The 22,129-nt window shown below is 43.1% G+C and overlaps 1 protein-coding gene and 1 long non-coding RNA gene across 2 annotated transcripts in view; one reads left to right on the forward strand and one right to left on the reverse strand.

Annotated features, from left to right (window-relative positions):
- Nucleotides 1-28: 28 nt before the first annotated feature.
- Nucleotides 29-11,418, reverse strand: LOC124512064 (uncharacterized). Its single transcript, XR_006962056.1, has 2 exons — nt 10,959-11,418; nt 29-2,029 (listed from the first exon to the last, which is right to left on the reverse strand). It is a non-coding gene; the product is annotated as an uncharacterized LOC124512064 (long non-coding RNA).
- Nucleotides 8,874-22,129, forward strand: part of EBPL (EBP like) — a 33,885-nt gene continuing 20,629 nt past the window's right edge. The window contains exon 1 of the mRNA XM_047079365.1: nt 8,874-9,093. Coding sequence (XP_046935321.1) covers nt 8,923-9,093 — 171 coding nt within the window. The 5' untranslated portion in view covers nt 8,874-8,922. The remainder of the gene's footprint in view (nt 9,094-22,129) is intronic.

A 22,129-nucleotide genomic window follows, 5' to 3' on the forward strand; every position in this document is an offset into this window, starting at 1 on the left:
AATCTTGCTTTCAGCTTTCAGGAGTTAATATTTTTTGTTTTAAATTGATAATTGGATATGGTTGATTTATATTGGGTTTAAACTGTGGAGCCTTCATGTTTACTGTAATTTAGTCTTAAAATATTTTTTACTTAGTAACCAGTGCTTTTGATAATGTGGTTGGCAACAAACCAGCAACTATTTAGAAGTGTTATACAACTTCATTCTTTGAGTATTGGGAAAGTTAATTCAGATCCTACTCTAAAAGCATATTCACATATTAAAAGATTCAGTCAAGGATCTGTGTAGAGGAATAATCTGCAGTTATTTGACATAAACCTGATTTGCAGTGATCTTGAAGCAAAATCTGGTATTACTATGTAAAGTCATTGCTTTTGGTAAATTGTCATCTGACCCAGTTATTAATGAAAGAATATGGATTTGAACATGTTTAAACTGAATGATTTGTGCTGTCACAGAAATGGTTTTGTTGCTATTGTTTACTGGGTATAATTTCCCAATGCGTTGATGTGAAGGGATAGAAAATCTAAACTAACGTAGTTATCCGATGGGGGTGTATTTACTGTGATGAAGATGAGACCGATGCCATCAGAGCTTTGTGAATCAGCTGGGGTGTTTTCACTGATAAACAACACATAGCAGGTGTGCATTCATTACAAATACATGTATCTGCCAAGGTGGAGCCACTTTAAAGAGTGAGTTTTGTCTTGTATCCAAAATGGATACAAGCGTATGTTTAAACTGCAAGATTTTTACTTGCTAGAGAATCTGTTTTAATATAGTGGTTTGGCCTCTGATTATTTATAGGTTTTATAAATTTTAGAATCAATTTCTCTTTAAGGTGGCTCAGATTTTTCAACTCTTGTGCACATAAAATTGAGTTGAAGTTCATTGTGCCTTTTTTTCTTTATCCAAATTTTGAGTTAAAGCTTCATATGGTAACTGCATCCTGTTCAGACACTGTAGTCTAAATTTTTGAAACTGTGTGGTGTTCACTAAAAGTAGGAATAACAAAGTCAAAGCCAATTAAGGTCACAAACTTCGGTGAAACCCTTAAAGTCCAAATCTTCTTGATATTGTGAATTGTACCCCTCCTGGTTTAGTTTCTTCTGGACTCTCCATCCTACTTACTGACAGTTACCTTTTAAATTTTGCACACATTGAGATTAAATCAGGCCTCTACTGTGCCGATTCCGATTTCCTCTTGTGTTTTAAGTGCAAACTAACATAAGTGAACATTAGCATCAAGTAGTGCAGACATATGTATGCATTTGCTTGATTCAATTTGTTGTGACCTTATCAGTTTGGAATTGGAATTGCACCATTTCTTAGACAAAGGAAACTAAGTATATTGCTGCACTTTTAAGTTTTCAGAACAGTGTTGAAAATCGCATTGTTTTTATTTTTTTTAAACTCAGTTAAAAAAGACTAAAACGTTCTTTCAAAAGAGGCATCTAAATGTGTTCCTAATTTTGTATATGGGCTTAGGTTTTGTAACCAATAAAAAAAAGCTGCTATCAAATCTGATAAAACATTGAAGAACTTATTTCTAAAAGTTTCTTAATTTCCTAGTTTTGTTTTCTGCGTGGTTAAATTTAAATTTGGAACTATTTTTCAAACATCAACCACAGTGGAGGCAAATCATGAATTACTCTTTCGTTGTATTTTAATATCTCTCTTCCACTCTAACAAACTAGGACAATAGCAGTGCTCGATTTAAGAGTATTTTATGACAAATAAGAAATACCTAAATCTTTATTAATTTCCAGAGCTTCCACACGGTACAGCAGAACAGGTGGCTTAAAACAACAGAAACCTATGGTTGCACGGTTTCGGAGGCCGGAAGTCGGAAATCAAGCTGCTGGGTGTGACGCACTGTGTCTGTGGGCTCTTGGGAGGCCCCTCTTTGTCTCTTCCGGCTTCTGGTGTCCCCGGCAGTGCTTGGCGTCCCTCGAGCCTCTGCTTTCATCATCGTCCTGTGGCATTCTCTGCGCATACCTCAGGTTCAAATACCATGACTTAGAAAGGCCTGGTGAGAAAATGGTGTGCTTGTGACTCTCATGAAACCACAACGACAAAATCACACTTTATGGCCTGTCTAATCCTTGAAAACAAGTAACTGTGGAAGATAGTAATTGAAGTAAACTGGAAAATTTTAACCTGTGAGATCAAGGTGGTGGCTCTAAGTGAAATCTTGGATTAATTAAAAGAACAAAAGAGCAACCGAACTTTTGAGTATACAAATATTTTTACTTTAGTATAATGCCACTTCAAATTATTTTTGAAAGAAGTCAGTGTACAAGTAAATAAATGTGATAGTACTTCTATGTAACCGTGCCAAGATTTCCTTCAGAACAGTTGTCCTTTTTCGGGGATTCATTATTTAATTATTGCAAGTGAAAATTCATGAATGTCAGTTGTCTTACAGTGATGGTTCTGAATTTTTGTTGACTCTAGTTGTACTGGGGGATCTTAATCTATTCGGAGAAAGGAAATATAATTTCTGTACATTAGGCTGTAAGTCTTAAGGTCTATAACCCAGCGAGTGCTCTGTGTAACCCACCACTCGTATGTCTAGAGGAACTCTTTGTATAAATTTTGTACTTTGTTACATAGCTAAAAATCAGTGGTAGAATGATTCTCAAAAACGTCTGTATCGCAATAGGGGTGTATGTGTTTATCTACCTACATGTATAGATGGCGCTCAGTACTATACTGAAAGGAAGTGTTTGGGAAAAGGAACGTGAGAATGTAGCCTGTTCACCTCCTTAGCCTCCTTATTTGCCCATGAAACCCCTCACTCACTCACTTTGACCTAAATTAGGGTTTCTCAAACCCTGCAGTATTGACATCGTAGGTTGGCTAATGCTCTATTGGGGGCTGTCCTGTGCGTTACAGGATGTTGACCAGCATCTTTAGGCTCTACCTACTAAGTACCTCTATACTACCCAGTCATGACAAGCAAAAGTGCCTCCAGGAATGGCCGCATGTTCCCTGGGGGCCAAATTTGCCCAGGTGCAAACCACTGCTCTAAATTAATTTCTGTAGAAAACTTCCCCACTCAAGGGAGACAGCCTAAAGCATGCCTTTTTGTTGTATAAACAGTCCTAGACTTTGCTCAGGTGTGTCAGATGGGGAGACAAATACATGCCTTTTCTTCATTCTCCATTTTAGGAGAGATCAGAGTCAGCACTGTCACCCATCTGTAGGAACTCCTGGTAATACTAAGCCCCATCTGTTGCAAAGGACTTAGGAGAGAAATGGGAAGATGGAGGAATACTAACCTTGAATTTATCCTGTGGCTAAAAAAACAAGGTGTGTGAAATAAGCAAATGTGTTGATTGCCCACAGTTTTCTCAACACTGCTCTGTAGCAGTGTTTTTCAGACATTTTTAGTTGAGATAGTTAAGTCCTCTAGGAAAGCTGAGGTTGGACCAGAAAATCACAGCATACATAATTCTGAAAAGCATTTCTTTGAAGCATTGTGAGAGACTGGCCCCATCAGGAAGCTTACAAGTTTATTAAAAATGATCAAAGCAGTGGAACTATCGTTGAGTCATGCTACAAAGGATGTATTCCCTGCAGGGAACTTCTACAACATCCCTCTTCCATACCCTAACAAAACTGCTATCTACCTTCTCGAGTAAATCTCTTCTCAAACTCTGGTGCCCAAATAAATGTGGCCTTCTGCCAGGTAATGTGTGATTGCACAAGACAAACAAGGCGTATCTTCACGGGACAGCAGTTTTACTTGATGATAAGTAGAGCAGTTTTATGGTAATACAAGCCTAAGCGTTACAGAGTAAAGGACACATTTTGCATAACGTTTTAAAGATGAAATCAGATTTTTGAGGCAGGCCATTTTATGGAAACATTCCGTCAAGAGCAGGAATCGGAGAGTTGGAGAAGCAACGATGAAACACTAAGTGAGCCTGTTCTACCCTGTCGAGTAGCATTACTTGTTACCAACTCTTTTCTTAATACTGAGCCAAAGGCGCCTCTCGTAAATGACCATCTTTATAAATAAACTTTCTGTTATTCCTAGTTAGCAGAAGAGGCAGCTCTGCTCTCAACAGTTGCCTTCCTCAACCTGAACACCCCATGCATTTCAAGCAACAGCTTACAGAGCCACTCTGGGAACTGGTTCCTGTCACATGGTGCATCCCAAAGACCCCAATAATACAGTGTGATGTGACTAGTTTGTGGGTACAGTGGAATAGGAACATTCCATTATCTGGACACTTAATTCTATTCTAAATTTTTTTGAGTTTATTTATTTTGAGAGAGAGAGAACACAAGCAGAAGAGCAGAGAGGAGAGACAGAATCCCAAGCTGGGTCCGCACCATTAGCACAGAGCTGAGGCAGGGCTTGAACTCACAAACCGCAAGATCATGACCTGAGCTGAACTCAAGAGTCCGACGCTCAACTGACAGAGACACCCAGGTGCCCCTGGATACTTAATTCTATTATTGTGGAGATATTCTCTATTTTGCCAGCTTCATCATAATTAGACATCATCAAGTAACAGCCTCAGCTCCCCTTGTCATCAGCTCTCTTTGACTCAGTAGGTTGGCATTTATACTTCCAAACCTAAATATGAGAATTTGTAAGTGCTGGGGCACCTGGGTGGCTCATTCAGTTAAGTGTCCAACTCTTGATTTCAACTCAGGTCATGATCTCACAGTCGTGAGATCGAGCCCCACGTTGGGCTCTGCACTGACAGCACAGAGCCTGCTTAGGTTTCTCTCTCTCCCCCTCTGCACCCCCACCTGCTCATGCTCTTTCTCTCTCTCAAAATAAGTAAACTAAAAAAATGTGTAAGTGCCATATTTCCAATTTCAGCCCAGTTTTTCCTCATCAGACTGTATTTATATGTGTCCTTTCAATGTCTTCAGGCATATAGGAAGCACCATGGCGAGTTAGAGGGAGTGAAAGAAAGCAGGTGTAACTAGAACAAAAATAAGGATGGGGAGCAGGATTACTAGGGGCATGGGAGAGGCTAAAGAGATAGGTAGGGGCCAGTCCCCACAGCTGATAAGTCATTATAAGGGAAATGGGAAATCACTACTCATTATCGTTATTATTACACATTATCATTACAGAGTGATGACAGAAGAATCGTGTGTAATAATCACTGCCTAGTAAGGTAAGGACAGGAAACGTACTCGGGGTTAGTGATGTGTAGAGGTCACATTAGTGAGTGTGAAGCACTGAGGCAAGAGAGGCTCAACAACTTGGTCCATGAAGTGGATGGGATCAAGAGATACTCAGCAGCTAAAATAGACAGGAGTTGGTGATGCCTTAGATCTGGAGTTTGGGGAGCAGGAAGTGTCAAGGATGATTTCTAGGTTTCTGAGTTGCAATAACTGATGAGTGGAAGTTAACACAAGATAGGGAACACTCAGACATAGCGAACAGAGGGTGATGAGTTCAGTTTGGGTTATGTGGAGACATCTAAATGACTGTCAAGTAGGGCAATTGGAAATACTGGTCTGGAGCTTAGAGGAGAGAGCTAAGCTAGAGATTTGAACCCTCTGCCTGTTTGGGTGGTTATTAGTGCAGGGGGTGAGGATGAGACTGCCTGGGTCCAGCATTTGGAGGGAAAACAGGGCTCAGGGCAGTGCTGTGGAGTTAATGGGCATGTAGTGGAGGATGAGCTTGCAAAAGGAACAGAAGGTATGGATAGGGAGGTAAAAAGAAAATGCTGTGTGTTCCCTCAGAAAACGGAGGGAAAAGAGATTCTGGTGCCCACTGATGCTGTTGAGAAGTCAAGTAAAGCAAGGACAGGAAATGTCCTTTGGGTTAGTGATAAGGGAGGTCACCAGTCACCTTAGAGCTGGATCACTGAGGCAATGAGGGTGGAAACTAGGAAGGACTGAGGAGTGGAGACACAGTATGGAGACATTGATCAGGTTTTTATTTTGCTCTGAAGGGGAGGTCAGGGTCACTGAAGGATGAGTGGGGAAATTGGTAGGGGAAATCCAATTGAGAAAGTTGCTGAGTATACATGAGAAGAGTGATCGTCAGTTTTCTAAGTTACAAGAGAGAATCCAAAGCATAGGTGACAGGATGGACCATACTCTCTTCTTCAGTCAGCACTTACTTAATTGAGCAGCTATTATATCCCAGACTCTGACAGGTGCCAGGGATACCTGCAGTCAACAAGCCAGACACAGTCCCTGGCCATGTGGAGCTTATACTTTAGTGGCAAGAGACTAGCAATAAGTGTGTAAATAAATTAGATAATTTATCTGGTGTTAGCTGCTATATGAAATATTATACAAGGAATGACTAGGGGAGAAAGGTGCTCAGTGCCAGAAATCATATTTTTAAATTGTGGTAAAATACACACAACATAAAATTTACCATCTTAACCATTTTTTTAATGTTTATTTTTGAGAAAGAGAGACAGAGTCTGAGTGGGGGGGGGCAGAGACAGAGGGAGACTCAGAATCTGAAGCAGCCTCCAGGCTCTGAACTGTCAGCACAGAGCCCCATGCGGGGCTGGAACCCACAAACCGCGAGATCGTGACCTGAGCCCAAGTCGGATGTTTAACTGACTGAGCCACCCGGGTGCCCCTACCATCTTAACCATTTTCAAGTGTACAGTTCAGCAGTGTTAAGTATATTCACATCTTTGTGCAACCATATTCCATAACTTTTTCATCTTGCAAAACTGAACTCTAGCCATTCAACAACTCCCCTTTTTCATTCTCCCCCAAGCCTCTGGCAACTTCTATTTTCTGTATCTAGGAATATGACTACTTTAGATACCAGATATAAATGACATCATAACACTAGTCCTGTTTTTGTGACTGACTTATCTCACTGAGCATAATGTCCTCTTTGAAAACAAGAATAATTTTTTAGCATAGGTACCCTAGTGATACTTTAGTATTTAAACATTCTTTTTTTTTTTTTTTTTTTTTTAATCTGAAACTCAAGTTTATCTGGTCATCTGTATTTTATCTGGCTATCCAAAAGTGAAAAGACAGGGTTGGTCAACAGGAGTTACAGTCTTTTTAAACTCTGACACCTTTCTCCAGTGCTAAGTCTCTAAGTAACAGAGGCCTAAGGAAGGGAGAGGGGAGAAGGTTAAAAGCAAACAAGATGCTAGCAAAAGCAGAGAGAAAAGGTTAATGTGATCAGGACAAAGTGGCACTTCATTAGAGGAGGGCTATAATTGCCTTCTAAGAAGTCAGCGTGCAGGGTCAGAACACAAAGGCCTCAGATGCAGTCATGGGTTCTGGCTTCTGCTATCACTGAGAGTCCTTAGACAAGTTACTTTGTATGAGGCTGTTTTCCTATTTGTTAACTAGGAAAACATTGACCTCCTAGGATTGTAGTGACGTTAGATAAAATAATGTTAAAAGAATCTAGTGTCAAGCCAATATGACCTATTGCTCTTCTGCCCCATACTTTTGCTGCTAAAGCTTCTGCACAGTGAAGGAAAAAATCAGCAAAACTAAAAGGCAACCGATGGAATGGGAGAAGATATTTGCAAATGACATATCAGATAAAGGGTTAGTATCCAAAATCTATGGAAAACTTATCAAACTCAACACCCAAATAACAAATAATCCAGTGAAGAAATGGGCAAAAGGCATGAATAGGCACTTTTCCAAAGAAGAAATCCAGATGGCCAACCAACCCATGAAAAAATGCTCAACGTCACTCATCATCATGGAAATACAAATCAAAACCACGAGATACCACCTCACACCTGTCAGAATGGCTCACATTAACAACTCAGGCAACAGCAGATGTTGGCAAAGATGCAGAGAAAGAGGATCTCTTTTGCACTGTTGGTGGGAATGCAAGCTGGTGCAGCCACTCTGGAAAACAGTATGGAGGTTCCTCAAAAAATTAAAAATAGACCTACCCTATGACCCAGCAATTGCACAACTAGGTATTTACCCAAGGGATACAGGTGTGCTGTTTTGAAGGGGCACATGCTCCCCAATGTTTATAGCAGTACTATCAACAATAGTATTTTCCAAAGTATGGAAAGAGCCCACATGTCCATCAATGGATGAACGGATAAAGAAGATGTGGTATATATACAATGAAGTATTACTCGACAATCAAAAAGAATGAAATCTTGCCATTTGCAACTATGTGGAGGGAACTAGAGGGTAAGCGAAATTAGTCAGAGAAAGGCAAATACCATATGATTTCACTCACATGAGGACTTTAAGATACAAAACAGATGAATATAAGGGAATCAAAATTGTTGTAAAAACAGAGAGGGGACAAAACATAAAACACTAAAATACAGAGAATAAACAGGGTTGCTGAAGGGGTTGTGGGAGGGGGGATGCGCTAAATGGGTAAGCGGCTTACGGAATCTACTCCTGAAACCATTATTGCACCATATGCTAACTAACTAGGATGTAAATTATAAAAAATAAATAGAGAAAAAAATTAAAAATGCCTTGGAAGAGAGGAAAAAAAAAGGGTCAGAGTAAGCCACAACAGCTTTAAAAAGCCTGCTGGTGGCTGAAAATGCCCTTGGCCCTCACCTCTCCTGCAAGACTTGCAGGATACTAATTAGACTCTTTGCTCCCTAAAATTCTTCCCAGTCTATGGGCAAAATTTCTAACATTTTGGACTTCACTTTGTTGCTTAAGGTTTTGAACCTTGTGGAAAATCAAACCGCATCAGAAAATGTGGCTCTACTACCAGTCCCTTGGTGTTGGGCTAGGAACAGGTTTGGTTCTGGCAGTTGGGCGACTTCGCGAGCAAGATCCTCACTCTTCTGAAAAGCTCCGGGCGCAGCTGGGTGGCCGGGACGCCAGACGGGAAGGGAAGCCGTTCACCAGCCCGCCCAGACCGAGCGGCCCCGCCCCTCCCCGGCGGCCCCGCCCCGCCCCTTCTCCGCATCCCCCCCTTTCCTGGCTCTCCCGGCCGCCGCCGGAAGCATGGGCGCGGGCTGGGAGCTGGGGGCTGCGGCGGGGCGCTCGCTGCTGCTGTGCGCCGCGCTGCTGGTCGCGGGCTGCGCGCTGGGCCTGCGCCTGGGCCGCGGGCGGGCGGCGGCGGACCGCGGCGTGCTCGCCTGGCTGTGCTACGACGCCCTGGTGCACTTCGCTCTGGTAAGTGCGGACGCCTCCGCTCTCGGGACCCTCCCCTCCCCGGTAGCGGGAGTTTCCGGTAGAGGACCGGGAGACCCTTTGGCCGCCCCAAGCCCTGGGGCGGGAAGTCTGCGGAGACCCCGAAGGTGCTTGGAGGCCGCGATGCTGCACCACCTCTCGGTTCCCTAGTCCGTAGAAAGCGCATCTTCCCAGGGGGCGCAGCCGTTCCTCTACCAAATTAAAAACAAGCGAACAAAAAATCTCTGAAAATTATTTCTGTACTGTTATGTTAGTTTGATTGTAAGCAGCCCAAAGGCCTTGGCTTTTCTTGACTTGTAACCTGCACGTTTGAACTGAAACTAATGGAGAGCGAGAGAGTTTTTGAATGCTCCAAAGAGAGCAAGGAGAGACGAGGAGGCGCACTGCGCAAAGTCCGCGAGCGTGTACCAAAACAAAAAAGCCCGGTGTCCTAAAAGTAATCACCATGTTTTGGGTAATGACTGTATGCCAGGCACAGCGCTGTGTTTAATATTTCTGATCTTTACAATACCCTGTAACTTATTTATTGACCCTATTTTACAGAGGAGAAAGAAAGCCCTGGGAAGTTAGGTGACTTCACCGTGCCACCCACCTTGAGTTCTGACTTGAGTCTGGCTCCAAAGCTTGCACCCTTTGTATCAAACCGGGCTTTGAGAATCGTGTCCCTCAAAATTCAAACCACTTTATAAATAGCGAGGAGGTTAGTATTTAAGGGAATTCTATTGAAATGCCCCCTTCCACTATGCACACACTTTTAAGTTTTTTTTTTTTAATAACTATGCCAAAATAGCTTTTTTGCAAATTTGACCTTGCTTAAATCTAGGCAGACCTGTGGTTGATGTGAAACCAGAGTCTATAGTATTAAGAAAGGAGAAAGCAAGATCTTTCATAATTATTTAGGTTTCTAAATGTTTATCAATTGGATATGTGCACATACCAGATGTTACTGGAATGCGAAATTCTTTCTTTCCTAATAGTTTACAAGTGGAAATAAGAGACAGCGAATAGTTCCTTCAACTCTTTTGTTTATGGAATTGACTTTTTAAGCTCTCGTTGGACACAGGGTCTCCCAAAGAACAGGGGCAGCAAAACAGGTGGCTAGGCCCGCTTAAAGAAAATGTATTATAACATATTTTAGACGTACAAAAATGTATAATAATACTAAGACATATACCCATATGTCCATCACCTAGTTTAGTAAAATCAAGTCTGCCTTTCAAGCGCAGCCTTTTACAGGTAACACCAGGTACATCTCCATTTGTGGCAACTTGAGGTATATGACCCAATGCATGGAGTCGTTGCTCTGGTTTCCTCCCACCCTCTGTCCTGAAGGAAATGTCCCTCCCACAGCTCTTATTTTACCTGTCCCAACTGCAGAAGAGTCCACTGTATGAATGCACCGTACCTTAGTTTTTTAAAAAGTGCATATTCCCCCCCATATTAGAATGAGCAATGACATAAAACCACTGTGGGCTATTTTATTGATATTTTATGTCTGTGAAATTGGGATGTATCTTTTTTTTTTTTTAATGTTTATTTATTTTTGAGGGAGAGACAGAGTGAGCAGGGGAGGAGCAGAGAAAGAGGGAGACATAGAATTGGAAGCAGGCTCCAGGCTTTGAGCTATCAGCATGGAACCTGACATGGGGCTCGAACTCATGAACTGTGAGATCATGACCTGAGCTGAAGTCGGACGCTTAACCAACTGAGCCACCCAGGTGCCCCAAATTGGGATGTATCTTATAATTCATGATGAAATACGGTAATTGAACCAGTTCATATTAATGGGTATGTTTCTATTTTGCAATTTACACACAGTTCTTTGACTAGCATCTGTGTATACTTACCTTAGGGATCGGTGAGGGGGGCACTTGGATTAACGTTGAGGCCTGCAAGAAAAACACATGCCCGTATTCTCTTTGGTAGAGAGTTTGCTGCACGAATACCGAGAAATGTGGCAGAGGCTAGGATTGGAAAATAGAGCCTCACGGAGAACTGAAACTACAACTCACTTATTCACACTGGAACCTGAGCTGCCTCTTCTTACCCCTTTAACTTTCTCAGAGGGGAGGAAATGTTTGGATTTGTTGGACACCATCAAATGCAGAGCTCCCGGTTCAACAGTGTTTCAAGCTAAGCGTTCCCAGAGGGCACTTCAGCTCCCCGATGTCCAACTGGACTGTGGTCACCAGGGGCTGCCGCACTGGTCTTCAGTTCAGTTGGTTATGGCCAGGCTGATTTCCCACCAGTGCACCTGGAAGGGGCCATGGCAACATACATAAAGAAATCGGTGGCCTGGCTCACTGTTTCTCAGAGTTGGCCATGGGCGTGTTGTGCACTGGCGCCTCCTGGTTTTTTCCCCTCATCTGCAATCTAGGTATAGCATTCTAGGCATGGCCAGGGCGCAGAGGAAGGATATGTATGCCTGTGTTTTGGGAAACACATCCTGATTGACTAGAACACAGGGTCTACCTGGGAAAGAAGTAAATTATCCTGATTGATTCCCCCACGTGCTACAGGGCAACACAGTGAGGAGGGCCCGTTGGTACCTGCCCATGCAATGGGTGCATTACCGGTGAGGAACTGCACACTTAGGCTCCCATCTCATATGGAGTTGCTGGTGACCTGCTCCTACTTCTCTGCGGAGAGTGTTTATCTTTACTCAGAATGTAAACAGATCTCTGGGGAGGAAAGGCAGGGTCTTTATCTTTACCACCCTGGAACATCTTGGGACGGAGAGGTCTCTCCAGGCTTTACTACCTTGGAGTGTCTCCTTATGTAAATATTCTTAAATTGGTGTAAATGCCTGTGCTCAGGGACCTCAGTCAGTGCAGGAATACGAGATATACATGGAGAATGCTCTCCCAGTGCAGTGCATGCTGGTTTGCAAAGGATAGTTGAGGGGCAAGAAGACCAGCTAAAAACAATTGCAGTATTTTAGGAGATGAAAGAGGGCTGAGCTAAGGTGTTATTGGAAGTTAAAATGGGGAGGAGAGATAAATACGAGAGACCTTCCAGGGGAGAATGTTATAGGTCACAGTGACCACTTATACATCAGGGATGGAGATGATGTGGAGTTTAGAATCTGGCTAACACGGATAATGTTGACAAGGTTAATGAAGACAGGAAGATCAGATATTAGAACTATGAATCTGGGGTTCCGGTGTGTAGTTGAGGAGAAATGGTCAGAAGGCAGTTGAAAACCCAAGACAAGCTGGTGAGATGGATTCAGGGCAGGATGGAGAGAGTTGGACCTTTTTACTGCGTTGGAGGAGACAGCAGGAAGCTCTGGGAGTGAGTGATTTCTGAGGAGAGAATAGAAAGGTGCAAACGCTGAGGAATGAGAGCAGAATCTTTAAGTGTCTAAAAATGTATATATATTGAATGAGTAGGAAGGGGAGACAGTGGACCAGACCAGTGGACCAGACCAAGAACCAGGATAGTGCTGGGCCCTGGGACCCAAGGGAAGGAATTTCAACATCACTGTTAATTGTTGTAGCACCATTTAAAAAAAAAAAAAAAATGGTGAGGGCTGAGCCAGAGCCTCTGGGCCCAGTGATTAAGAAGCTATTGGTAGGGGGCACCTGGGTGGCACAGTCGGTTAAGGGACTGACTCTCGGTTTCAGCGTGGTCTCATGGTTCTTGAGTTCGGGCCCCGCATTGGGCTCTGTGCTGTTAACGCAGAGCCTGCTTGGGATCCTCTCTCTCCCTCTCTCTCTCTGCCCTTCCCCAGCTCGTTCTCTCTCTCTCTCTCTCAAAATAAATAAACTTGAAGAAGAAGAAACCATTTGTAAGGGCATCTGGCTGGCTCAGTTGGTGGAGCCTTTGACTTTTTGATTTTAGGTCATGAGTTCAAGCCCTGCATTGGGTGTAAAGTTTACTTAAAAAAAAAAAAAGTCATTGGTAAAAGTGGTATTGTTTGAGAAGCTAAAGACAAGGGCTTAGCAGGTGGGGTAGCAAAGACGTGGAGGCAGCCTATGAAGACCTCCAAGAGATTTGGTGGGAGGAGGAGGTGGGGGGTGTAGGCAGGGAGCTCAAGAGACATCGAGGGACCAGGCAGGAATCTTGGGTTCTGTCTGAGAGGGGAAGGTCTGGGAGCATCTGTGAGCAAGAACATGGTCGAAGGAAGAGTGAAGGGGCAGAGAAGTGGGCTGTGTAGCACATGCTGTCTGGTGCGGTGCCTGCCTGCGTGAATTAACGCACAGCAGAGCTGAACCTGCCTCAGTCTACCACATGTCCTCGCAACAAACCCGTCTGACTAGTTCCTCCCACGCTTCTGTCACTGAGAGCCTGACCGAGGCTTGTCCATCAGGGTGAGGGGCAGTTGTCACGGAAAACACTGGCTTCAGTTGTCTCCATTCATTCTACCTTAACCCCCATGAGTCGTTCTTTTACAAGTCCTGAGTCCCAGTGGCTGCTCAAGTCCCTATTAATTTGTGTATTTTGGACATTACCCTTTTCCATTTAGCATCACCATCTGTTCCCACCTTCCACCACAATCACTTCAGCCTCCGACTCTTGGGATTCTAAAAATGTCTTCCTCCTCCTACTTGCTTTATCATTAGGTCTCAAGTTGCCTTTTAGCTCACAGTCTGTTACTGTCTCTGTTTTCCTTTTCCTCTTCGTTGGTTTTGCTCTAAGATAGATACCCTCTCTGGTGAATGCATTTATAGCCTCCGTGCCGTTTGGCAGATCTGGTGAGTCACGGTTGGTCTTGCTGAATATTAGTGGTAAAGCTTTGTGGTGGTTAATTTTCTGTGTCAACCTGGCTGAGCCGTGGCATGGCCAGTTATTCGCCCACGTGTTATCTTGAATGTTCTGCGAGGGTGTTTTGGATAAGATGAACATTTATGGGGCGCCTGGCTGGCTCAGTCGGTAGAGCATGTGACTCTTGATTTCAGGGTCGTGAGTTCAAGCCCTATGTTGGGTGTGGGGCCTACTTTAAAATAAATACATTAATTAAATTAAGTGACATTTAAATTGGTAGACTGAGCAAGGCAGATTGCCCTCCCTAAATGTGAGTGGACCCCATCCACTCAGCTGAAGGTCTGAATACAACAAAAAGGCTGACCTTCCGTAGAAGGAGCTAGAATGCCTCCTGGCTGACTGCCTTCGCACCGGTGCATTGGCCTTTTCCTCCTTCAGTCTCAAACTGACACAGTGGCTTTTCCTGGCTCTCAAGCCTGTATGTAGCCTTTGGACTAAAGCTACATTGTCAGTTCTCCTGGGTCTCAGGCCTCCGGCCTCAGACTAAAACTACATCATCAGCTTTCCTGGGTCTCCAGCTTGCACTCACCCTGTGGGTTATGGCACTTGTCAGCCTTCATACTCCTATAAACCACCTCCTCAGACTCAGTCTCTTCGTGTGTGTGTGTGTCTGTGTGTATGCCCATCCACTGTTCTGTGTCTTGGGAGAACCCTAACACAAGCTTAGAAATGATGCCAAGTTGCAAGTCCAAAGAACAGCACCCATAGTGACCTGCTGGCCTTTTTCAGGGTGTGGGTGCACGGCCCTTGCAGTTCTGCAGACCAGAACTCAGTTTGTTTTCTAACGTCATTGCATAAGACGTGCCACCTAGCAATTGGGACAGATGTCTGTGTAGCCACAGCTCAGAATGAAATCCTATTCTGGTGCTCCTCATGTCCACAAGATTGGAGTCCACCTGGGTGCCCGGTGCTGTGCTGGACACAGAACGGATGGCCTGTGTCCTCTCAGAACTTTGAGAGCAGCAGAGAATTTTTCCCTAGGTGTTTCATACGGAGCATAACAGTTATTGATGTCACTCTCAGCGTAACCCATGTGAGAAATTTCTTTTGCAGGTAGTGCTGGGAGAAGCTTAGTTTCTCCTTAAAAAATTGGTCTATTGCTGGGGCGCCTGGGTGGCTCAGTCGGTTAAGCGTCTGACTTCGGCTCAGGTCACGATCTCACAGTTCGTGAGTTCGAGCCCCGCGTCGGGCTCTGTGCTGACAGCTCAGAGCCTGGAGCCTGCTTCACATTCTGTGTCTCCCTCTCTCTCTGCCCCTTCCCTGCTCATGCTGTGTCTCTCTCTGTCTCAAAAATAAATAAACATTAAAAAAAAATTAAAAAAAAATTGGTCTATTGCTTTCTCACAGCAAGAACAATGTTAATGTTTTTCCCCTTTCACTTGGCTGCTCGGAAGCTCAGAACCTCATTAAACTCTATAATAACAAAAGAAGGTCTACATATGTATCTTCTTACTGGCCTCCTGATCTGGATTCTCAATTTGTTTTTTGGATTTTTTATGACTGATATTTAAAAACTTTTAAGTACATTTTACCATTTAATTGAATGTCTTTTTGTAATTGACCTAAAATATAAGATGAAGTGTATAAATACTTCAAAAAATTTTAATGCAGCGAAAATTGATTTCCTTTGAAATGGAAGAGATGTTCTAGGGAAATACCATGTTGATTTTTTTTTTTCCTTTTGTAACATGAAACACAGTTTGTAACTATTTGGTCTTCCTCTATCCCCAGTACCTGGCGTGGTGCCTGGTTTGTACCAGCCGTTCTGGAGAATTTGTTAATATTCAATGAATGGAAGAATGATTCTATCATTTTAATTTATAGTAGTTATCAGTCACATGTTAAGCCTCAAATAGCTCAAATATCTAAAAGGTTAGAATGTTTTTTCTGCGTCAGTCTTTTTAAAACAAAATTGGCGTAAATCGTTTTTTAAATTATTGTATTTTATTTTTATAAGGAGAGAGAGAGAGTGCGCACAAGAGTGATGAGAGAGAGAGGGAGGGAGAGAGAAAGAATTCCAAACAGGCTCCACGCCTAGCACGGAGCCCAATTCAGAGCTCAGTCCCACAAACCATGAGATTCATGACCTGAGCTGAAGTCAAGAGTCAGATACTTAATCAACTGAGCCACCTGGCGCCCATTTTTTATAAATTTATTATTTTATTTTATTTTATTTTATTTTATTTTATTTTATTTTATTCTATTTTATTTTATTTTATTTTATTTTATTTTATTTTATTTTATTTTATTTTATTTTTAGAGAGAGAACAAGGGTGGTAGAGGGAACATTACTTTAAGTTGTGTATTCCCAGGATTGTTGCAAAACATATAACATTTACATATCCAAAAGGAAGAAGGTAAAACTAGCCGGAAATAATTACGGTTAGTATTCTTAAGAATAGTCTTCCAGAATTTATATGAAAATATATATCCAGATAAATGTTCTTCAGAGTTCTTTTTTATAAAAATGGGGTCATACTAATCATTCTCTGCTGCTTTTTTCACTTAACTGTGTTCAGTGACCATCCATATCACTATCTCTTGAACTGCCTCATAATTTTATTTATTTTTTTTTAAATTTTTTTTCAACGTTTTTTATTTATTTTTGGGACAGAGAGAGACAGAGCATGAACGGGGGAGGGGCAGAGAGAGAGGGAGACACAGAATCGGAAACAGGCTCCAGGCTCCGAGCCATCAGCCCAGAGCCCGACGCGGGGCTCGAACTCACGGACCGTGAGATCGTGACCTGGCTGAAGTCGGATGCTTAACCGACTGCGCCACCCAGGCGCCCCAGAACTGCCTCATAATTTTAAATAACTCCAGAGGACTATATTGTATTTTATTATAATCTATTTAACCAATCCTTAATTGTGGGACTTAAGGCTCTTTTCAGTTGCCGGCAATTATATAGAAGGCACTCTGTGCATTTTTCTGAACTTGTATAATTGTTTACCCAGGATAAATCCTGAAAGTAGGGTTGATGGGTCTAAAGGAAAAGAGTTTTTAAGAACTCCAGAAAGATAGTGACCATTTATATTCCCATCAGCAACTTTCTCACACCTGGGCCAGTGCTAGGTGTCATTATTGAATCAGATACCTCTTTTGCCCTGGCTCAAGTCGGTTCTTGGTCTCATTTCACCCTCGACAAAATGTTCTGTCCAGCCACCACCATGGCAGCCAACTCTAACTTTGACTTCATTCGCCTCCCGGAGCAGGCAGCACCTGCTCTCGCCTCCTGCCCCAGGCCCCTTGGACGCAGCTGAGGTGTGAGACCCTTGAGACCCACTCACCTTCCACACACCTGCCATGGAATGAACCTTTGGCAGTGACATTTGGGAGCCCCGGGATCAATTCTTCTTCCTCCCTTCCCCAGAGAAGGACTCCCCAGAGAAGCAGTAGTTCATACAGTCTCTGGAAAAATTCAACATTGAGACAGCTAGCCTGTTACTGAGTGCTGCTACTAAGTTACTAAGCTCAGTAATGCTGCCTCAGACCTGGTTTGTCCTTCTCTGTCTCGTTTCCCACCCCCCACCTGCTTCCACCTTCCAGTCTCCCTGGGAGAACAATTCCCATAAAAGTAGTGGAACACAGTATAATGCTTTCCAGGGGACCAAAGCCAAGATATCCCTTCTCTCTTTTTTTTAAGTAATCTCTTCACCCTATGTGGGGCTCAAACTCACGGCCCCATGATCAGGAGTTATGTGCTCTACTGACTAAGCCAGCCAGGTGCCCTGATACCCTTTTTCTTAACAGTTGTGTACTGTTCCTTAGCATGGATAATTGAACCGACTGTGCAACCTCAGGTTATGTCTAATTGCTTTTGCCACTAAAACCAGCCAAAAATCTATAATAAATTCCTAGAGCACGTATCTTTACTTCTGTAGGATGTTTAATAGAACTGAAAACAATCAAAATAAATTGAATTGGCAAGCTCGCATCTTGTCCAGCAGTTGGAAATTCAACCTCAGTTCGTAGGGGTTTTCCTTTTTTTGTAGGGTCTCATGAGATCCCAGGAGACTTACGTGATTCCCAGAAGAAAAGGAGTGTGTAACCTTTGCTCCATCCTGATCACAGCTGATACCCTCACTGACGGAGCCCCATGCTTTCTAGAAGGCCAGCAAGCCTGCTGTTCTGTGCCAGGTTTAAAATAAGAATTTGAGGCTTAGATCCGTAGAGTCCACCTCTACAGGCTCTAAAAAAATAGCCTGTTTTTCTGTAGGGCTCATCTTTCCTTATTGATCTGAAAGGGATGTCACATGATAGTACAGATGATGTCACTCACATATCCTTATGCACGCTCTTCTGTTGGGCCGAGAAGGTGTCTCAGCTGCGTTTGTTGACTAATCCATCCTTTTCCCACGTATTATGCGTAGATAAATTGGGAGATTTTTAAAATGTGGTTACAGAGGTGACTGGGTGGCTCAGTTGGTTAAGCATCCGACTCTTGATTTCTGCTTAGATCGTGATCCTAGGGTCATGGATCAAGCCCCATGTCAGGCTCCATGATGAGTGTGGAGCCTGCTTAAGATTCTCTCTCTCTCTCTCTCTCTCTCTCCCTCTCCCTCTCCCTCTCCCTCTCCCTCTCCCTCTCCCTCTCCCTCTCCCTCTCCCTCTCCCTCTCCCTCTCCCTCTCTCCCTCTCCCTCTCCCTCTCCCTCTCCCTCTCCCTCTCCCTCTCTCCCTCTCACCCCCTCCCTCCCTCTGCCCCTCTGTCTCTCTCTCTCTCTCTCTCAGATAAAAAAAATAAGAAGAAAATAAAAAATAAAATTTGGTTGTTTTATGAATATTTTAGTTTCTGTTCTGTCTATACAGTTTCTATTACTTTAGCCTTATCCTGAATTTTATTTTTTTTTTTTAAGTTTACTTATTTATAATCTTTATACCCAATGTGGGGCTCAAATTCACTACCCTGAGATCAGGAGTCCCATGCCCTACCAACTGCACTAACCAGGCACCCCAAAGGATAATCTCTTTTTTCCCTTTTTTTATTGAAAAAAAAATGTTTTAGTGTTTTTCTTTATTTTTGAGAGAGAGAGAGACTGAGCGTGAGCAGGGGAGGGGCAGAGAGAGAGAGGGAGACACAGAATCCGAAGCAGGCTCCAGGCTCCAAGCTGTCAGCACAGAGCCATTAGCACAGAGCCCGATGCAGGGCTCAAACTCAGAAACCGCGAGATCATGACCTGAGCCAAAGTCGGACACTTAACCGACTGAGCCACCCAAGCATCCCTTCTTATTTTTTTAAGTAGGCTTCATGCCCAATATGGGGCTCGAACTCGTGACCCCAAGATCAGGAGGCATACTCTGCCGACTGAGCCAGCCAGGTGCCTTCCTTATAGTGAACTTTAATATCTATCTGACAAAGCAAACTTCTTACCACTCATTTTTAAACACTTTAAAATGAATTCTTCCACATGAATTTCAGATGAATTTGCCAGGTTCTGAAACTTGGTATTTTGGTTTGGGATTTTCTTTCTTTCTTTTTCTTTTTTTTTCAGTATATGAAATTTATTGTCAGATTGGTTTCCATACAACACCCAGTGCTCATCCCAAAAGGTGCCCTCCTCAATACCCATCACCCACCCTCCCCTCCCTCCCACCCCCATCAACCCTCAGTTTGTTCTCAGTTTTTAACAGTCTCTTATGCTTTGGCTCTCTCCCACTCTAACGTCCTTTTTTTTTTTTTTTTTACCTTCCCCTCCCCCATGGGTTTCTGTTAAGTTTCTCAGGATCCACATAAGAGTGAAACCATATGGTATCTGTCTTTCTCTGTATGGCTTATTTCACTTAGCATCACACTCTCCAGTTCCATCCACGTTGCTACAAAGGGCCATATTTCATTCTTTCTCATTGCCACGTAGTACTCCATTGTGTATATAAACCACAATTTCTTTATCCATTCATCAGTTGATGGACATTTAGGCTTTTTCCACAATTTGGCCATTGTTGAGAGTGCTGCTATAAACATTGGGGTACAAGTGCCTCTATGCGTCAGTACTCCTGTATCCCTTGGGTAAATTCCTAGCAGTGCTATTGCTGGGTCATAGGGTAGATCTATTTTTAATTTTCTGAGGAACCTCCACACTGTTTTCCAGAGTGGCTGCACCAATTTGCATTCGGTTTGGGATTTCCTTAAACCCATACATTAATTTGAGATTAAGTGATGTCTTTACAATACTGAGTCTCTTCTAAGAACTAAGTGTATCTCAATTTATTTAAATCTTTGGTTACAGTCTCTTAAAATTCTTTTTTTTTTTTTTTTTATTTTAGAGAGAGCACGATCAGGGGAGGGACAGAGAGAGAGAGGGAGGGAGAGAGAATCCCAAGCAGACTCCATGCTCTCTGAGGAGCCCCCACATGGGTCTTGATCTCATGATCCTGGGATCATGACCTGAGCCGAAATCAAGAGTCAGATGCTCAACCAACTGAGGCACCCCATCTTAAAATTTGCTTCTAGGGGTTTCTGGGTACCTCATTCAGTTAAGCGTCTGACTTCAGTACAGGTCATGATCTCATGGTTTGTAAGATTGAGCCCCGCATTGGGCTCTCCACTAACGGTGTGGAGCCTGCTTGGTATTCTCTCCCTCTCCCATTCTCTCTGTCCGTCCCCCACTTGCTCTCAAATAAACTTAAAAAATTATTTCTAAGTATTCTTAGAGTTTTATTGCTACCATGAGATATTTTTCCTTTGTATTTTAACTGATTATTGCTATAAGTGAAAACTATTGAGTTATATCTATATCTATATAGTAACCAGCCACTTTTCTAAATTCTTGTTCTCCCCATTCCAGCTTTATTGAGTGATAATTTGCACACAATAAAACCCACCCGTTAGGAGTACAGTTTGATGAGTTTAGTGAGTGTGCAGAGCTATGTGAGCACCATCACAGTCACCATATAGAACATTTCTGTCACTTTTTACGGAGGTTTCTCCCATCCCTTTGCAGATGTTCCCCGCCCCGACCTTTGGCACCAGGAAACATTGATCTGCTTTCCTGGCATTAAAGTTTTACTCTTTCTAGAATTTCCTATAAATGAAATCATACAATAGGTAGTCTTATTTAGCTTAAGCTACTGAATATTGTCCCACTACATGGATATATCCCAATTTATGTATCTATTTACCAGTTAATGAAAAATGGTGCTGTTTCTAGTTTTAAATTTTTTTAAGTTTACTTATTTATTTTGAGAGAGAGAGAGAGAGAGAGAGAGAGCATGAACCGAGGAAGGGCAGAGACAGAGGGGGAGAGCAAGAATCCCAAGGAGGCTCTGCACCATCAATGTAAAGCCACCATCAACGCAGAGCCCAATGTGGGGCTCAAACTCACAAACCGCGAGATCATGACCTGAGCTGAAACCAAGAGTTGGATGCTTAACCAATGAGCCATCCAGGCGCCCCTAGGCACTGTTTCCAGTTTTAGACTTTTATAAATAATGCTGCTATGAGTGTCTGTGTACAAGTCTTTGTGTGGGCATGTGTTTTCATTTCTCCTGGGTAAATGCCTGGGAGTGTGATTCTTTAACCAGAGTAGCAACTGCCAAACATTTTCCAAAGGGCTCTACGATGTCCATTCCCACCAGCAATGTTTCATTGTTCTAACTGGTCCACATCCTCACCAGCACTTGGTGTCTTAGTCTGCTGCAGCTGTTGCAACAAAAATATCATAGACTGGTGGCTTACAGAACAGACGTTTATTTCTCATGTTTGAGACGCTTGAAAGTTCAAGATCATGCTGCTACCATGGTCGGGTTCTGGTGAGACACTTCTTGGCTTGAGGATGGCTGCCTGTTGCTGAGTCCTGACATGGCTCAGACAGAGCCTTTGTCTCTCTTCCTCTTCTTATGAGGGTGCTAATCCCATCATGGGGGCTCTACCCTCATGACCTCATTTAAACTCCATCATCTCTACAGGCCCCACCCCTAAATACCATCACATTGGGGGTTAGGGCTTCAGCAGATATATTTGAGGAGACACATTTGGTACATAACACTTGGTATTGTTTTAATATAGAGAGATCCCATGTGCACTTTATCCAGTTTCTCTAATGATAACACCTTGCAAAATTACAGTATCACAATGAGGATATTGACAGGGACACAATCGGAAGGAAGAACAAGGAGCACATGCTCAGACATTTATGGAATTACAAATGTCAGCAACCCCCAAGCTCATCGCCCCCAGGTTCTCCTATGATTGGTCCAGCAATCAGTGTCTCCCCTTCACTCGTACCCTGTGTTTGAGCGGCCGCTGCCAT

Source organism: Lynx rufus, unplaced genomic scaffold (assembly GCF_022079265.1).
Source record: "Lynx rufus isolate CCGP_SWC_20201006 ecotype Redwood Valley unplaced genomic scaffold, mLynRuf1.p SCAF_1, whole genome shotgun sequence".
Taxonomy (NCBI): Eukaryota; Metazoa; Chordata; class Mammalia; order Carnivora; family Felidae; genus Lynx; species Lynx rufus.